Source organism: Crocodylus siamensis, chromosome 5, assembly GCF_052110815.1.
Source record: "Crocodylus siamensis isolate JL-2025a chromosome 5, ASM5211081v1, whole genome shotgun sequence".
In the NCBI taxonomy this organism is placed as follows: Eukaryota; Metazoa; Chordata; order Crocodylia; family Crocodylidae; genus Crocodylus; species Crocodylus siamensis.
In genome coordinates, this window is record NC_143399.1 from 155,893,914 (window position 1) to 155,912,105 (window position 18,192).

At 40.6% G+C, this 18,192-nt stretch overlaps 1 protein-coding gene across 4 annotated transcripts in view; it reads left to right on the forward strand.

The window, feature by feature from the left end:
- The window catches only part of MACC1 (MET transcriptional regulator MACC1), a 56,846-nt gene that overhangs the window by 18,033 nt on the left and 20,621 nt on the right, over positions 1 to 18,192 (forward strand). Inside the window, exons 2-4 of one of the 4 annotated variants that reach the window (XM_090046812.1) lie at positions 8,898 to 9,036; positions 10,228 to 10,350; positions 14,694 to 16,738. In XM_090046812.1, coding sequence (XP_089902938.1) covers positions 10,236 to 10,350; positions 14,694 to 16,738 — 2,160 coding nt within the window. In that variant the 5' untranslated portion in view covers positions 8,898 to 9,036; positions 10,228 to 10,235. The remainder of the gene's footprint in view (positions 1 to 8,897; positions 9,037 to 10,227; positions 10,351 to 14,693; positions 16,739 to 18,192) is intronic. The other 3 variants (XM_090046813.1, XM_090046814.1, XM_090046816.1) reach the window with 3 other exon arrangements.

The following is an 18,192-nucleotide window of genomic DNA, read 5'->3' on the forward strand; positions in this document are numbered from 1 at the left end:
AGAAAAAAAAAGAAAGGGAGATTTTCATATGGACAATGATAACAAGTTCAGTCACATTACAGAGGATTTTTTTAAAAAAATTAATAAAAGATATACGCCCTCAGCCTTCAGGCATAAAACCATTACAAGGAGAGGCTTATAAAATATCTTTCCTTTTGGACACATCTTTCATATCTAAAGTAGTGGGTTTTTGCCCTTTCCTTCTCAAGTAACTGGTCAGGCTGTGACCAGAGAGAGAATATTGTACCCAGAGGTACAACAAACAAAACAGGGTACAGTAAACCAAAAACCAAAGGTCTGATAGCAAAAAGAGCGCTGGGCAGTGAAAAAATACACTAAAGCTGTAAGCAATGCTTTTCGCACTAAGTAGCTAAAAATGGAATTCAGAGATTAGTATGTTCCTCATTCAGAAAGAAATTGTCTACTTCACATAAATTACTTTTGACAGAAATAGGGGCCCTTCACTCGTCAAAAGCTTGTATAATTGTTACACAAATGAGAAGCTTCTACTTAAAGCAGGTCCCAATTTTTGGTTTCTAGAAAAAGACTATAGATATTTTTATCTGCTTTTCCATATCACCAGGTTTAGCAGTAATAATTTCATTTTTGTGATTCCCCCTCAAGAAAGAATTGCATTCTCTGCAAACAATGTCAAAAGTATCAACAAAATATCAACACTATTTTTGTCAGTTGTCAGGCTCAATTTTGTGATAGCAAAACTAATGGACAGCTGTCCACAGAGCAGTCTGTTATTAACAGTGTGCAGACAAGTCCTCCAAATGAAACCAGGTCTTCTTATCAAAGAAAAAATGACAACTGAGTATCCTGATCATTAGCACTGCTATAAAGAGCAAACAATGTTACAGCTTTACCTCTCAGGGTGTAACTGTGAATGGAGTTCCCATTGTGATGCTGCATTCATTATGTGCATTTCTGAAGTGTCATTTATAAAACATAGGATTAAACAAGCTCTTCACCTGAAACAGATAAATATACAAAGACAGGCATCACTCTTTCCCTGAAAAGACTATCACTGTCTGTCACCGACAGTATTTGTACTGCAATGTCTTCTTCCTCGTGCCTGTCAAGTGGTCAAAATAGTATTACAGTAATACATATCACATGCAAGCATCAAGGAATAAGAATATGTTGCTCCTTTAAGTTAGGGTTATAAGCCATTTAAGATGATATCCAGTGAGGGTCAAATCCCTTCAAAATGATGGTGGGGCAGCTTTAACTACAGATCATCAAATGAGCTTTAGTTAAAGTATCCCCGCCACCATTTTGAAGTGTGGGGTGCAGAGCACACAAAATGCTGCAGGCGGTCTTATTAGAGAGGCTCCCAAGAGCTGCTTCAAATAAAGTGCCCCTCCACCCCCAGAGCACATGTAAAGACATCCCTTGTGCCTAAAGATTGAACTACCGTTCCATATCTAAGGCAACTGCCTTTCTGCAAGAGATGCCTTTGTACCCTACCAAGCCAGGCCCATAAGGACAAGTCTTTTCTTCTTACAAAAAGGTGCAGTGTGCCCCCCCCCCCCTTAAAAAGATGGATGCAACATGCAGTAGCAGTAATTCAGGGATTAAATCCTTAGTAAACTCCATTAAAAATACACTAATTTGCACTACATTTAGAACATTTTTAAAACAACAATTCCTCAAAAGGACAGTGAGCAACTGAAAGGGTGCCACCTTTATGGATGAATTCCTGCCCTTTCTCCATTACCTCAAGTGCTGTCCTAAAATGCCACATAGTAGGTATAATTCTTGTAGATTTTTGCTGTTCCTGCATCGCTGAACCTGGAGGAATGTTGAAAGCCAAGATGATTTTTTTGTATTCTTTGAGCACTTAAATTAAAAAAGTAATTACTTTTATGTTCAGTGAAATGAGTGACTGTCAGCTTCCTATGAGGCACTAATTTGCTTCTCAGCTCAAGTTTGTGATTTCTAGAAAATGGCACCCTTTTATTCGAGAAGGAGGAGGGGGCCAGGAGGTTTTTTTTTCCTCATCATAACCGAAAAACTGTTGAGCAGTATAAGTGCTTTTGCCAGAATCCTATCTTTAAGAAAGTAAAAGCTCATCAGCATTGTTTCCCAATGATCCTGAAGACCTATACATGTTAAGTTTATCTTTCATATAAAAAAAAATCTTTCATATGGCCTGTCCTTGCAAATCAGCCCTGACAATATCAGTCAGTTACTGCTTGATAAGGCTGTCACTGTTTTTCTCAGAAGCTCATAAATAACATATGGTATCTACCAAGAACCACCAAGGCTCAAGCACCAGCAAAAAATGAAGGCAAAGGTCTCTATTTCTTTGAAGAATGCAAAACAATATGATTGAGGTAATACTATCCAAGCGATATGGATTGCGTTGGGATGCCTCAAGTTCTCACCAATAGTTACTGGTAAGTGAATTGACTTGGGTAGATGTTAAAAGTGAGAGAACTCCTGTAGTTTAATATTTGGAGTGAGTACGGTAGGACAGGAATGCCTGATCTCTAGCCTGCATTCCTTCAAGGGCCCACTGTTAGCTCACATAACCTTTCTACCTGTATTTCCACATCTTTAAGAAAATGTTACTCTTGTGCACCAGAGGGGTATTCTGACAAATAGTTACTGCTTATACAAATGCTTCCTCACAAAAGCCGAAAAACGTAAGAATGCACACAAAATTCCCCGTTGGCTGCCATTCCTCCAACTTGTCTGGAGAATTATGCCATTGATACTTTTGTTTTTAATTTTAACAGATGTTAAGGGACCAGAGAATGACCCCGGTCCTGAAGGTTCCACTGCTCGTGCAGTTTGGGTAACAGGGATTTTGTACAGCACAGCCCATGTTACACCCTCACAAAAGCATTGTAGAATACTGCAATGCAAAGACGCGCCTCTCCTTTTCATCTCTTATAAAATGAATGCGTTAAATGTGGAGGCGTCATATAAAATCAGCTTTTCAAGCTTTTCCAAAATCTGAAGGAGTAGTTGTCTGCTGGGATCAGAACAGATGGGAGTTTGCTATGCATTTTGTCATGTGATGAAGGCCAATTCTTGGTAAGTGAAGGAGGCTAAAATTGGTTTCACAGGCCTACCTAGAAATAGAGGCTTCCTGGTCAACATTATGAGGATCAAAATATACAAATTAAGGAGAGTTCTATTCTGGGTTTCCATATTTTCAGGAGATTTTGGCAATGTCCAGTAAAAGAGTGAAACCAAGGGACCGACTTGTGGTATTGGTTACTCTGCTAATAAAGAAAATTACTCTTCATGTCAACGAATATGAAGTAGATGGAAGTGATACAATTCTTCACTCAAAGTACTGAAATGCTATCAAGGCATGCTCTTTTGTTTTTTGTAAACACCGGTCAGAAACAGAACACCTCAACATTTTATCCAGGGCGCCAGATGCAACACTGACCATTAACTGTAGATTTTAGATTATTACACAATTATGTTCCAGAATCTAAACTTCAATTGAAGTCTCTAGGTCTTCTATTTGTGAAGCTCATCCTGAAAATGTGAACCAGTGAAGCTGATGGAGTGAAGTTTGCCTGAGGGCATATCTGTACTGCAATAAATTTAGCTTATGTAGACTTACCTTAACTAGCATTAAACTAGTTAGATCAATTACTGTTAGCATGTAGCAGTGGTAGCAGAGTTCAGTATAGGCTGACAATGTACTGGAGAAGTTTGGTAGATACTCTTAACTCTCTCTGTACAATAATCATACTAGCTATGAGCTATAGCGTGGACAAACGCTGAATATGCAGAAACTGCTGGCTCATGAGAAATGTGAATTGCTCCATTATTCTCAATGGGCCATGTTATTAATTTTATTAATTAGAACCTCTAAAGATAGGTTCAATTTTGTTAACAATTTAACTGCTGGTTATTTTGATAGAAATGTCAAGCCACTGTGCTTCTCCATCATTGCTGGATGTAGAGCAGGTAATGTGGTAGCAAACAGTGGTAGTAGTTGCCACAAAGTAATGGTAGGATGAAAAATGTAGAATTCAAATCCTGATAGTTTTCTGATGCAGTATCATATTTCCCCTTGCTCAAAATAGTGGACATAAGTAAAGAACAAAAACCTTAACTTTCTACTGGGTGCCAGCCTTGGAAAAGTATCAATCTTCACTTCTCTAACTCCAAAAACATTGTTTCCTATTACATATATAGTGCTTTGGAATATAGTACTATAATTTAGTCCAGTAGCTTAATGGTTACTAAACCAGAGGCACCTATTCACACACTATAAGCTAGAGTCCATGCAAATTGCTGAATTCTAGGAGAGGGACACCAAAGAACAATAAAGGATGACACTAACCCTTGTAAATCATGTTTAATTTAGATCAGTTTTCCATGAGAGAGAGTTTTGCTGTAAAATAGGCTGAGGGTTGTTGGTGACCTGTGTTGACTTCTATGACAATTAGACTCTGCTTTGGAATTTACTTCCTTATTTAATAGAAATTAAGCATTAAGGATAATCAGAGCAGTCATGTAACTTGGGTGAGGCAACAGGGTCGCTGACTTCAGGGAAAAAAAATCTGCCATTGCAGCTATACAATCATGACATAGGTTCAGAAACAACCAGAAGTCACCACTGCCCTTGTGTGATAGCTGCCCTGGGTGCCTGGCCACATTGGCACACCTCTGAATCAGAGCAGAGCATATAAAGTCAGACTGAGATTATTAAATTTGCTTCTCAGTGGGTGGGCCTAATGTATACAGCTGTTCATCAGCCCTTTTAATCCTATATATAATTAGAAATCTATAGAATTGTTTAATAGTCATGGAACCACCAGGTCTGCATTTCCCAGCAGCTCTAAAGGTGACTAGAGCAAGTCATTTCCTTCTTCTCTTCTGTGTCAGATATTCAACCCTTTGTTAAGTCCATGAATTATATTGGATGGTCCAAGGAAAAGTAGCATGATCTGTGTGTAATACATTCTGTAATGTGCTGAAAAGAGCTACTACAGGAAAGCACTGCTGTAACACAATCTGCTTTTGAAAGAAGGCCAAGCAAGGTTAAGGTTGAATGAAAGGCAAGGCACTAGAATCTTGCTGGTTTAGGATGTTGACATTTAAATTAGCCACCACATATCAAAACCCAAGTATTCACTGTTAGGTTTAGGTGCAGTAATTGCAATGGGGGAAGGGTATACTGTTTTTTCCTTTATCACCTTTATTTTAACCACAATTTTCATTGGTAACTAATTTTGAAGAACTTGCAGTTGAGTTCAAAAGGAAGCTGAGGGTTACAACTTCTTGCAAAACACCATTTGCAGAAATGGCTGTTTCCTTCTGAGTTCTCTAGAATCTAATTAACTTCCCACCTTTCTAGAATTTCATGAACTTTCTCATCATCCCTAATGCAGGTTTTTTGTAGTTTTTTTTGTTTGTTTGTTTGGTTTTTTGGTGTCAATGCAGCAAGACTGCTGGAAGCAAAGTCAGCCCTTCACTCCATTTCTTATTGGTCAAGTGATGCACTCAAGCCCTAGCAGCAGGTCTTTTGCCTTCATATGTGTCTTTGCTATTACTCAGGTTCACTCACTGGTCACCTCCATGGGTGATCTCATTTCAACCTCCACACTTCATTTCCTGCTCAGCTCATGCTGACATTATATTAGTCAAATAATCCTTTGAACCATTACGTGTTTGTCGCTTTACATCTTTTCTTGTATTTGCGGTGAATGAATTGTGTAGTTCCTATTTCCTTCTACACATGACTTATTCTGTCCACAGAGGGCCATCTGCCCTTTCCCTCATGCTTCCTGTACTCCTCCCCAGTATGTTTTTCTTTGCATTGACTCCCTCACCTGTCACTTGCAGCCACCCTAGAATGTTTCTCTTTCAGTCTTTTCCCTGAGACAAAAATCTCAGTGTCTTATCTTAAGTAGCTCTTTTGAGAGAAGTGCTTTTCCTTCTGAGTATCTCCTTTTACAACCTTCATGTCATTTTAGAGGTGAATCTTTAGGAGAGAGCCTGTTTTGTTTGCTGTTTTTATTTGCCTTATAAACATCCCATATATGATCCCATTGCATCTATCCTGTCAAAATACTCCCACTGTGCAATGAAGCTCTCTCTCATCTCTCTCCCCAAGGCCTCTTATTTGAAAGGGGTATGGAATGTACAGCAATTAGCCACTGGGCATCTGTCTGTTTTTCAGAGTTGTACCTTGCTCCTTTAAACTTACATCTGGCTTGTATACACTTGTTAAAGCTAAGCAAGGAACCACTAAGGCTGAAACATTTAATGATTTATATTAAATAACTTAAGTAAAGTACTACTTTTAGATCAATTTATATTTACACATGCAATGAATGCTTAATATGCTAATAGTGCAAAGGTGGCACTTCCTGTGCCAAGTGTGGGTTGCGTACAGGTTTTTTTTAAGCTGCTTATTTACAGTTAGCTCATGAATATAGGTGAGAGATTACTTATGTAATTGCCTTCACAATCTGGTCCTTTGTGAATAAGCTCTTGGACTGATAGTTATATATCTGTAAAAACTTAGACTATTTTGACACGACATTTCTCCCAGTCATCACTGGAAGCACTTGTATTCACCAACCACAGTCCTTCTAGCAGAGGCAAGATATGGCATATCTGATTTCAAAACCACAGCACTGAGATTACAGACTGAGTTTTAGTTTCCACTTCACTTCTGGAAGGAGGTTAGCAGTCTATTTTATGAACTGATAGAGCTGGAGACTGATGTTTGAGGTCATTTGAAACTCAGGGTTCCAAACACAAGGTCACTGATTTCTGGTGCAAACACTTCTTGATATAGAAGTGACCAAAATCATGTTAGAACTCACGTGGAAAAGTAATGCAAGCTAGATGAGAGTAATGAGAATTATTTCAATTTAAGGTCCAATATCTCAACAGCCCACGGGGCTAGACAATATGTTTATAATGTTTGTAAATCATTACAAATTATTTTTCTAGCTTTGTTGATTTGCTAGTTAGGAATTTCACAATGTAAGTGGGCCCTAAGTCTAGAACAGAACTTATGAAAGACCTCAAACTAGTCCAGCTTTTCTGTCCCTGTCCTGTAACACCATTGAAAACATATTAAATACAGTCAGGCACTTGCCACGCTCCAGCAGCCTCCTGCATCTCGTGCATCGTCCCCATGCTTAAAAATGGTGGTGGAGTATTTTATTTTATTTACATTTTAAAGTGTATGGATGCTGATACAGGAGACACAGCAGTGCTTTGATTACAGCAGCTCTGAGAGTCATTCTAATTAAAGTTCTGCCCTTCCCCTCCACCCCCAACCTCTGGAGCAGATGTAAAAGTGCCATCAAAGGATAAGTACAGACAGTCAAAAAGCCCAAATCTGAAATGATTCAGTCTTTGCAAGTTAGGCCAGAAGGCCTTTGACACAGTGTCCCACCCAATTCTGGTGAGCAAGCTGAGGGACTGCGGCACTGATGAATGCATGGTCACATGGGTGGCAAACTGGCTCCAGGGGCACACCCAGAGGGTGGTGGTGGACGGGTTGATGTTGAACTGGGAGGGTGTGGGCAGCAGAGTCCCCCAGGGCTCGGTCCTTAGGCCGGTGCTGTTCAACATCTTCATTAGCGACCTGGACGAGGGTGTAGAGAGCACCCTGTTCAAGTTCGCTGATGATACCAAGCTGTGGGGTCAAGTGAATGCACCGGCAGGCAGTGACCGCATCCAGGCAGACCTGGATAGGTTAGAGAAGTGGGCAGATCTGAACAGGATGCGGTTCAACAACGCTAAGTGCAGAGTGCTGCACCTGGGGAGAGGGAACCAGCATTATGGTTATAGGTTAGGGGCTGACCCTCTTGGCAGCACAGAGGCAGAGAGGGATCCTGGAGTCAGGATTGACTCCAGGATGAATATGAGTTGCCAATGCAATGAAGCAATAGACAGAGCCAACTGCACCCTGTCATGCATCAACAGGGGCATCACTAACAGGTCCAGAGAGGTCTTGCTCCCCCTCTATGCAGCGCTGGTCAGGCCACAGCTGGAGTCCTGTGTCCAGCTCTGGGTGCCGCACTTCAAGAAGGACGTGGAAAACCTGGAGAGGGTCCAGAGGAGGCCACTCGTATGGTTGAGGGCCTCCGTGGCCAGCCCTATGAGGAGAGGCTGAGGGACCTGAATCTCTTCAGTCTCCGCAAGAGGAGACTGAGGGGGGATCTTGTGGCTGCCTACAACCTTATCAGGGGCCACCAACAGGGACTCGGGGAAAGTCTGTTCACCAGGGCCCCCCTTGGAGTCACCAGGAACAATGGCCACAAGCTGAGGGAGGATAGGTTTAGGTTGGATATTAGGAAGAACTACTTCATGGTAAGGGTGGCCAGAGCCTGGAATAGGCTTCCCAGAGAGGTGGTGCTCTTACCTTCCCTGGAAATCTTCAGGAGAAGACTGGATAGGCATCTGGCTGGGGTCTTATGACCCCTCCCACCCCCAGTGCTCATTCCTGCCCATGGCAGGGGGTCGGACTAGATGATCTGTCTAGGTCCCTTCTGACTCATTGATTCTATGAGACATTCACTTTTGATTCTGGAAATGCAGCCACATGTCTGCAGTGACCCAGCCCAGAAGCCAGGTTGCGCTAGAGCACACCTCCCCGGGAGCAGATTGCTTGGGCCAAGGCTAGCTCGCCCACCCTGCAAGGGGAAGTTTGAAGGGGAGGTGCAAAGCATCCTGTGATGCTAGAGGACTGTGAGTTAACTTGAATCTGGGACAGAAGTTCAATAAACTAGTTTAATCTAAATCAGTTAAGTGTGATACTACCTCCATCCAGGTTTATCCGAAACTGATTTCGGCCATTTTGAAAAGAGTGCACTGAACTTCTGTAGTGTTACAGATCTGAATCAGTTTCCGATTACTTATACCAGTTTATGTGTAATTTCTGTCCCTAGCCAAAGACTGCAATGAACTAAAGAAATCCAGGAGACCTAACTCCAGAAAATACTTAAAAACATAAGCCTGACTCCCATGTCACGCAAAAGCAATGAAAAGTGAAAAAGAGTCAGGACCTAACTGTCTTCTGTTTTTAAGGTAAGGCCAGGGAGCAATAAAGTGGGGTGGCTTTTCAATTGACAACAAAATGTTAATGCTTCATTGCCTTAGTAGACATGCATGTGGATGATGATTCTTTCCTACAGCTAATGATATACATTAATAATAAACACACCAAATAAAAACTGATTATTTCAACTTGCTATGAAACAAGCTGTCTTTTATGATACTATGTTGGATTCTGAAATGTATGGAAACTGAGTCACAGTAGTGCCAGTGTCCCTGTTAGCATTACTTTAATATAAATGTGATGCTTCCCTTTCCAAAATCAAACACCTAAACATTCAAGGCTCCTATGTTTTTCTAGCCACAGACTAGGGAAAAAGATGTGGGAACAAAGATCTACTTTGAGTAGATGGCAACCTGTAACACTTCAGTCCCCAAAGCAGAGCTGGCTTTAGTATTTTGGCATGGGCCTAGAAACAGTTTTTTACTACTTTCTTAGAACTGGCCAGCACCAGCAGTATTTTATACAGAGGACCAGCCTGAGGACTTGGGGAAAGTTAATAAAACAATAATTTGGGAAACATCATTCATTCCACATAGAAAGGGAACAGATATATCATACCTAATGTAAAGAGAAGGAAGGACCAGAATCTGTTCCCATTCAGGGTAGTATTTCACCAGTATAAGTCTAATGACTATAATGGGGCCAAGTCCCAATTTACACATCTGCTGGCTGAAGGTTAGAGAATCTGATTTTATGTCTGTTCAGAAAAATGGTAGAAGAAGAGTAGAGCAAAGCAGGGAGGAAGATATTTATCTGAAGCTGAATGGAAATGGAAAAATATGGATTTTAATTTTTAATACATTTCCATTCAATCCTATTCCAAACAGAAGTTTGATGCCTATTCAGAGAATAAAAGGTTCATTTTTAAAATAAATGTTTTTACTGGAGACATAGTAAGTGAAAGTTGTTGGAATTTTGTAGCAACTGGGTCCAATTCAGCACAGCACTTATACATAAAACTTACACTACTTAAACAGGGACTTAGGTGCTTTACTGTGGACATTGAAACATTTTTTCTTTTAATATTAGGGCCAAACCCTGCAATGTGATGTATGTAGGCAGACTCAGGAGGAGCCTTAGTATAGGCCCACATTGCAGGGTAAAGACTCATGATTCTCTCTGCAAATGCATACTTCCTAACACATGATACTGTTTCCTAGAAGAAAAGATGTCTGCTAGCAGGACACCTTCCCTTCATGCTGGACAGGTTACACGCAGTAGGTCAGAAGGAGATTTGATTGACTTTGGTGATGGAAAACCTTCAGCAAGAACCAATTTGGCAGGTGTGTTGTTTTGTGTGTGTGTGTGTTTTAATTAAAGCTTACTGCTGCAGTCTTTATTCAGGCAAAGCTCCCACTGACTTCAACCTGCAAGCAAGGACAACTCTGTCCAGAAATACACGCCTTTAAACCAGGGGTGGGAAAAATGTGGCCCATGGGCCAGATGCGGCCCACCAGGCCATTCTATCTGGCCCATATGGCCCCTAAAAAATTTAGAAACTTAATATTTATCTGCCCCTGGTTGCCTGTCGTATGGCCCTCGATGGCTTGCCAAAACTCAGTAAGCAGCCCTTTACAAATCTTTTGGCAAAGGTGCCATATAAGATATGTTCTAGCTAGTTGAAGTTAGCTAACTTAGAATTAAAATAGCAGTAAAGGCCAGATAAACTCAAGCAATAGCTGAGTTTATCTCCAGGCTGCCCTATAGGATTGAACTCAAGTTGCTAACCCATGTTAACTTGAATTTGTTGCTATTTTACTCATAGTTAAAAATTCCATCCTCTTCTGCAGTGTAGACGTTCCTTTCATTTTAGATCCCTTAGATTTGTTTATGGACTCTAGCAAGGGGCATCCTCCATTGATAACAAATGGATGTATTATAATTGCTTGTAAGCAATAAATATCTACTAGCAGTGGTAGGTACCACCGGGGTTAGAGTTTTCTGACAGAAACAGGAAGTAGTAATTGGCTCTCTATGGAACTATCCAAACCTATCCCTCTCCTGTGCTGAAAGAAGCTGACATAGGAAAGAATCTGCTCTACTACTACAGCAGAGGCTTTAGGGAATTTTCCATCTGCAGTATGTTTCTGTTGGAACATGCCATTTATGCAAAAATCTATTTTTTCATGGGAAATATTCAGTTTTGCTAGAAAACCAAAAATAAATCTCCACTGTCATGCAAATAAATAAGGCAGAAGGCCCCTTATTTATTTGCATGAGAACTGCAAATCTTTTCCAACATTTTGCCACCAGAAACTAGAGTGAACCTATTACCTAAACAACAGAGCAAGATTGATGAAGCATGGGCATGTCTACATGTGAAATTAGTGCACATGAATAAACTCTGGACTTTATTGCTCCAGTTTTTTGCTCCTGGGCTTGCTGTTTGGACATGCACCCAGGAGCAAATAACTCCAGAGTTTATTCATGCACAGCTCCTGGAGCCCAGTCATAGCTGCTCTGGCTGGCAGGGGATGCTGAGGGTCAACCTGCCAGCCCGGTGCTGCTCTGTTTGGGCTCAGTGTGCTGCAGAGGGGTGGGCTGGGGCATGAGGGTGTTTCAGTGTGGGGCTAGCCAGTGGGCAACTCCAGCATTGAAGCACTCTTGTGCCCCAGCCAGTCCATCAGCATCTACATTTTGTTTGTTACAAAACAAAAAAAACCCAACTCTGCAGAATGGGAGGATTTATATTTACAAGTCCTACCTTGCTGTAGAGTTTATTAGTTTTGTATGCCCTAATAGGGGTGCACACGTACACACCGAGATGTTTACTGAGCAGTTAAGTCAACTGTGCAGTAAATGCATATAGACACATCGCATAAGCACTAAATGACAGCTGTAGTTCTGTGTTGCAACATCCTTCTGTGCTCACCCATCTTCCATTGTCTTATAGATGAGACTGAATGTGGACTGTCTATATCCATATAGTATAGATATGGGTTCCCCACTCAGGTGTGCTCTATTCTTCAACTAACCACAACTTTGAAGAGAAATATATTTTCAGTTTGTTCCTTTAGAAATGTGGGTGAGTCATTACATAATTATTTTTCAAAATAGTACGGCTCTATTAGGAGGTGCAGCCATTACATGAGCATGGCTAATACGTGCAAACAAACAAACAAAAAAACCCAAAAACAAAAAACCCCCACCAAAAGCAGAGAGACTATTTTTCTGTCTTTTCAGGAGCCAGGCTGAAAGACTGTTATCAAGACAAGTCAAGAATCTTCTTGCTAGGCAGCTGGGAAGCTGAAAATATCCCAATAAGTATTTTTTTCTGCAACTTTTTCCTGTTAACACATTTTATTTCTTGTCCTGATTAGTGACAAAAGTGAAATAAAAAATAAAAATCATGTTTATAGTGAGGGGTTTTTAACTTCAGATTTCAAGAATTACTTAAACTGTAGGGACAGAGGTCCAAATAGTGAAGGGATAATAATGAAAAGCCATGGGCATATAGGGGGGGAAAAAAACAAAACACAAAAAACATATTACCCCCTCCCTCTAAGAGCCAGCTCAGTTTGGGGGTTTTGATCTCTTTATTAAACCTAGCTAAAATGGATACTTTTTTACAGGGTGTGGAGGAAGTAGAGGAGGTGGAACCTCTCCTACTCCTGTTTCTGCTGTTATTCTAGGCATGCAAAAATCATGTATGTAATAATCCAAGTTGGAGGGTACTCAAGGTATGTTTACACCAGGGCTGGGCAATATACAGCCCACAAGACAGACGGATCCAGCCCCCTAGGCAATTTCATCCGGCCCACAGGACCCCTAAGAAATTTAGAAAATATTTATCTGCTCCTGGCTTCCTGTCAAAGATGACAGGAGCCAGGGGCAGTAGGACCCAGGGGGAGCCATCAGCAGGAGGCAGAAGCCCTTCCCCACCCATCCCCAGCCATTTCCCTGCTTTCTTCCCTTAATTTGCTACAGCGCCACGTGGCTCCTGGTTACATGACTAGATGGGAAGCATGGGGCCCCGGCGGTACACGGGCAGTGTGTGCGAGTGAAGGCAGGGTGTGTGCATAGGGGCAGTGTGTGCATGCAGGCGGGGGCAGAGTATGTGTGTGTATATGTGTGTGTCTGCAGGCAGAGGCAGTGTGTGCGTGTATGTGTGTGTTCTTCATAGGACAAGTCCCATATGCACAGCCTACCATACACATGCACCCACACCACCCTTCACACTGCCATACATGCAGGTCCCCAAACACTCCTTCACACACCCCCACCATCCTCCCCTACAGTTTTACCCCCACAAACCCCATTCCCACCCACACCCCACATATCCAGACACACACCCACATGCTCCCTCACCCCACATACCCACACATCCATAACCCCCCACAATATACAAGAGTAAGACTTCATTTTAAGCTATTATATATAATCACCTCTATGTACACTACACAAACACATACAGACCAGGACAAAAATATTTTTGAAATCAAATTAATTAATGTTTTGGGGGTTTGCTTTTTAGAATACAAATTGGTATTGTTCTGGTTCTGAGATGGCAAAACCCCTTGCTGATAGGAGTACTTCTGGGGTCAATGGGAGGGACTTCTGGTGGCAAAGGTCAGGGGTTAGGGGGGGGCCAGACTTCCAGTCACAAGATGGCAACCAGGGACAGGGCACCTGTCAAGGGGCAGGGATACCCATGTGGCCCTCAAAAGCTTGCCAAAATTCAGTAAGCGGCCCTCCGCCCAAAATAATTGCCTGCCCCGGTTTACGTCATAGCAGCTGTAATGTTCCAGCACAGATGCCTCACCCATCTGATCCTGCTCATATGCCATAAATCCAGCATTGGTGAGCTCACTCTACAGTCATCCCTGATGGCTGCTCTGAAACTTGCCAAGGGCCAGGGTCTTGTAAGCAGTTACTGAACAACGATTTGAATGGCTTCACATATGAATTTCTATGCTCAGAGAGTGCAAGTAGGAGCAGTTGGATACAGCTACAGTGCTTCCACAATACAGACACATTCTCAGTTCCTTGTTTAGTTACCAAGTCTTTAATCTTCGCTCAAATTTTAGATCTGGATTTTATATGAACTCTACCAAGGGGCATCCTATATCCATAACAATGGGTACATTTAAACATTTATTGCTCACAAGCAATTTTTATCTAAAAGTGTTCAATCTATAAGTATTGTTTACATAAAGAAGGGTCCCCTTCTGTTGTTTATTCTAAATTTAAAAAGAAAGAGGGTCACAACAAAGAAATATTCTTTTTGGTCGATTCCAAATTAAAAATGAATTGCTCAGGCACTATCAACAAGAACTATACATTGTTACCTTTAAAAGCAACAAATCCTCTGATGGAGAAAAAAATAGAAGTTAATAAAAGAATAACTAAGTTATAGGCACTAGAATGAAAGGAGATTATGAACAATCTCTTAATAATGTTCATGTATTAGTTTCCAGACAAATATGTCAACAGCCTTTCTTAAAGCTCAAAATGGTTATTCATGTTTTAACTGATAAATTTAGCCTGACTTCTGTTAAAGTCAGTTAATGCTAGCTACATTAACTGACTTCAATAGATTTACATCAGAAATGAATTTGGACTGTGGTATTCAATTAGAAAAGAGGCTTTTTCTGGATAGGAATAATTATTTCCATTTTTTAAACAGATGACAAGAATAAACTGGATGTAGATATGGACTGGTCTGATATATTCAAACAGCATACCCACACTGTTTCAGAAACGAATCCTTTCAGGAATGAACTCTCAGATTCCAACCCGTTTGTATCTGACTTAGCTGAATCAAATAGCAGTGAGAAGAAAAATAAACACATTTCTATCTTAAAAGAAGACCCCTATTTGTTCTCTCGAGATTCAAGCAATCGGGATTCTTTTGCTTCCTCAGGTGATGAGTTAGATATTGATTTTCTTCTACAAAGAACTTCAGCAAGGAGATCGGGGAAATCTAAGAGTATTTCAGACTTTTTGGACATTGTTGATGCCAAAAAATTTGATCCTCCTAAAACAGCACCCTCTGTCCAAATTTTAGCTTTGGATAAGCAATGGCTTCAGAATAATCGTGATGCCTACAAGATGGCTTGGTTAAGTCACCGGCAGCTGGCCCGGTCATGTGTTAATTTAGATGTGATGAGTCGTAGTCCAGGATGGGCACAAACACAAGCTACAGATACTCATATAGTCTGTAAGATGAATCATGAAGGGGGTTCAGTGCAACTGCCAAACTCTGATATCACTATTCACATCCCAAAGGGTCATGTATTATCTGAGGACTTCCAAGAGATTGGTTTAAGGGCTATTCTTAGTCCTCCTGCATCACTGAATCATGAACTTTCGAACACTGTGAGCCCACTGTTAGAACTTACATTAAGTAACCTCAACACAATGGAAGCCATTTTACTTGAAATGAAAGTTGCAGCCAAAGTGAAGAATGATCCTTTCAGTCAAGTGATGACTGAAATTGTGTGTTTTTACAGTCCCAATAAAGAAGGACCTTTTGAAAAAATAGACAACTGCTACATTTATGAAGACACAATACAAGTCAAGCTGACAAATCTAAGTCATGTGATGTACATGGTGATTGCAGTACAAACAAACAAAATTCAGTCTTCAGCTGTAACCGTTTGGAATTATATCCATAGAACTGTCTCTGTTGGAATTTATGGGCCCAAACATATTCATCCTTCTTTCACTGCTGTTTTTACAGTTTTTGGTCATAACTATATTCCAGAAAAACTCACCATTTTTGACATTCAAAAAGGTGGGAAGACCATGCCTCCAATTGTGTTTCAGCTGTGGGGAAAAAATACATTTTTACTTGACAAGCCACAAGATCTGAATATTTCTTTGACATCCTGTGATCCCGATTTTGAAGTGAAGGTGCAAAATCAAAGCAAAGGAATTAAAGAAGAACAGTTGAAAGCAGGTACAATGGTCCACAAACAATTTCTATTTTCTGTCCTGGGAATGAAGGAAATATATGCATTTGTTTTCCTTGTTCAGATTAAAATTCCAGACAATACACTAGTGACTGAGTTCCATGTTAGCACTCCTGATCCAGCTCCAAAGTTACCTGGGGTGACCAGTAAGCCAAAGCGTATACAGAAACGCAAAGAGATCAAATCTGCTCCTTTCTTATTTATGTCAACAGTTAAATATCCAAAGTTTCAAGATAAGACTTTGAATATTACCAGCTATGGAGTGGCCTTGAAAACTGTTTTACGTCAAAATAAGGTTGACTACTTACTAGAGTATTTTAAAGGAGACACAATTGCACTTCTTGGCGAAGACAGAGTAAAAGCCATGGGGCAGACTAAAATAAAAGAATGGTATGTGGGTGTTCTTAGAAAGAAGATTGGTCTTGTGCATTGCAAAAACATCAAGGTAATTCTGAAGGAACAAGCTATTGACATTACTGAAAGTGTTCTGGCAACGAGGAATCTTCTTGAGCAAATTGCACTGCCTTTTAAGAAACTGACCTACATCTATTCAGTAGTCCTATCTACAGTATCAGAGAGAGTTTATAACTGGAGAGCCTTGGCTGATGTACTAGGATATTCACATATGTCACTGGATGATTTCAATGAGGTACAAGCAGAGAAAGAGTCAGAAAGAGTTGCTTACGTGGTAAAGAAATTGAAGGAAGACTGCCATTCGAACAGAAGCAAAAGGCAATTTCTTTATGAGCTCGTTATTGTAAGTACTGTTCAGTCAAACTCAGTTATCGGTATTTTGTACTGTTCAAGAACATTTTTTAAAGTAATTAAATGACCCTCATAAGAATTTTATATTTGTATTTTTAAATATTCATACTTACTACAATAGTATTCATCTGAAAAAATGTAAACAGATACTGCACATAAATTAAAATAATATTTTTTTATTTGAACCAAGAAACTTACGTTAATTGATTCAGCCCACAGAAATTCAAATCTGGAAAAATTCAGGAGTTTTGCTCCTAGGCCATGTTTTTTATGGCAAAAGTCCCCCTTAAAAGTAACAGAGGCTGCTTGCAGACATTAAAAGAGAAAGTGCTTTACTGGAAGAAGCAGCGAGTTACTTCAATCTCGTTCTGCAGCATCCGTATAGACTGGGGGCTTCAGAGGGGCTTACTGGTGTTTTTATCTAAACCTGAGCCAATCAGCTATTAGATAAAAGCACCAAAAAAGCCCCATTAAAGCACCCAATCTATACAAATGTCAGGCAAGCTAGGTCCAACTAACGCACTGCCTCTTCTAGGCATGCATGGGGCTCTGCATTGGAGTGCGTGGAGTTTAAAGTAAAGCGCTATTTTTTGGTAAGCAGCCAGAGTTTTTTTGCCACAGAGGAGATGGCATACATGTAAAAGTAATTTTCAAGGAACAAACTATTGACATTATTGAGGACAAAAACTGCTTAACTTGCAACTTTTTATTACCAGTCTCTATCACAGATGTAAACTAGTTACTTAGCAGTGACAATTTTATAATTTCAAACTTTACAAACTTCCTTTGCTACAATCTGGGTGCTTAAGATGAGTTTATGTTTTTAAAGAAAGGAAAGCCTAGACTATCCATTGAAGGCATGATTTTCTATGTAAAGCTGCACATGCCCATCATCTTTATAATACATGATGTTCCTTCCTAAGGAAATGCAAATAAATCATTCCAAGTTTTCTTAGAAGTTGATATTTTCATGGGTGGTATTTGCAAATTTATGAACAAGTTCCGAACAACTTTATCCAATCAAAATGTCTTCAATTCAGGAAGTGCTGTCCTTAAACTTGTCACGTGAGAAGCTTGAATTATTAAATCTCTGTGATCCTCGTGTAACTTACTGCTATAAATGTATGTGATGTGCCTGTGTCTGGGTCTGTTTGCAGCCCATGGACTTAGGCGGTAGAAGGCCAAGGCTAATAGGGCTTAGTCCCCCCAAACTAATTTCACAGCCTCCAGCAACAGTGTCACTGCCACGCCCCAACACCGCAGCACCACGCCCAGTGCCCCCACTGCGCATTCCACCGTCGCCATACATACAGCACCAATGTTTGCTGGCCCCCGCAATGTCCCTTTTAAATGCCTGTGTCCCAAAGCAAATCATATACATGCTGACAACACCCAGACATGTCAACTACAATAGTCTACTTGCAAACTGTTTTAGAGTTGCATAAA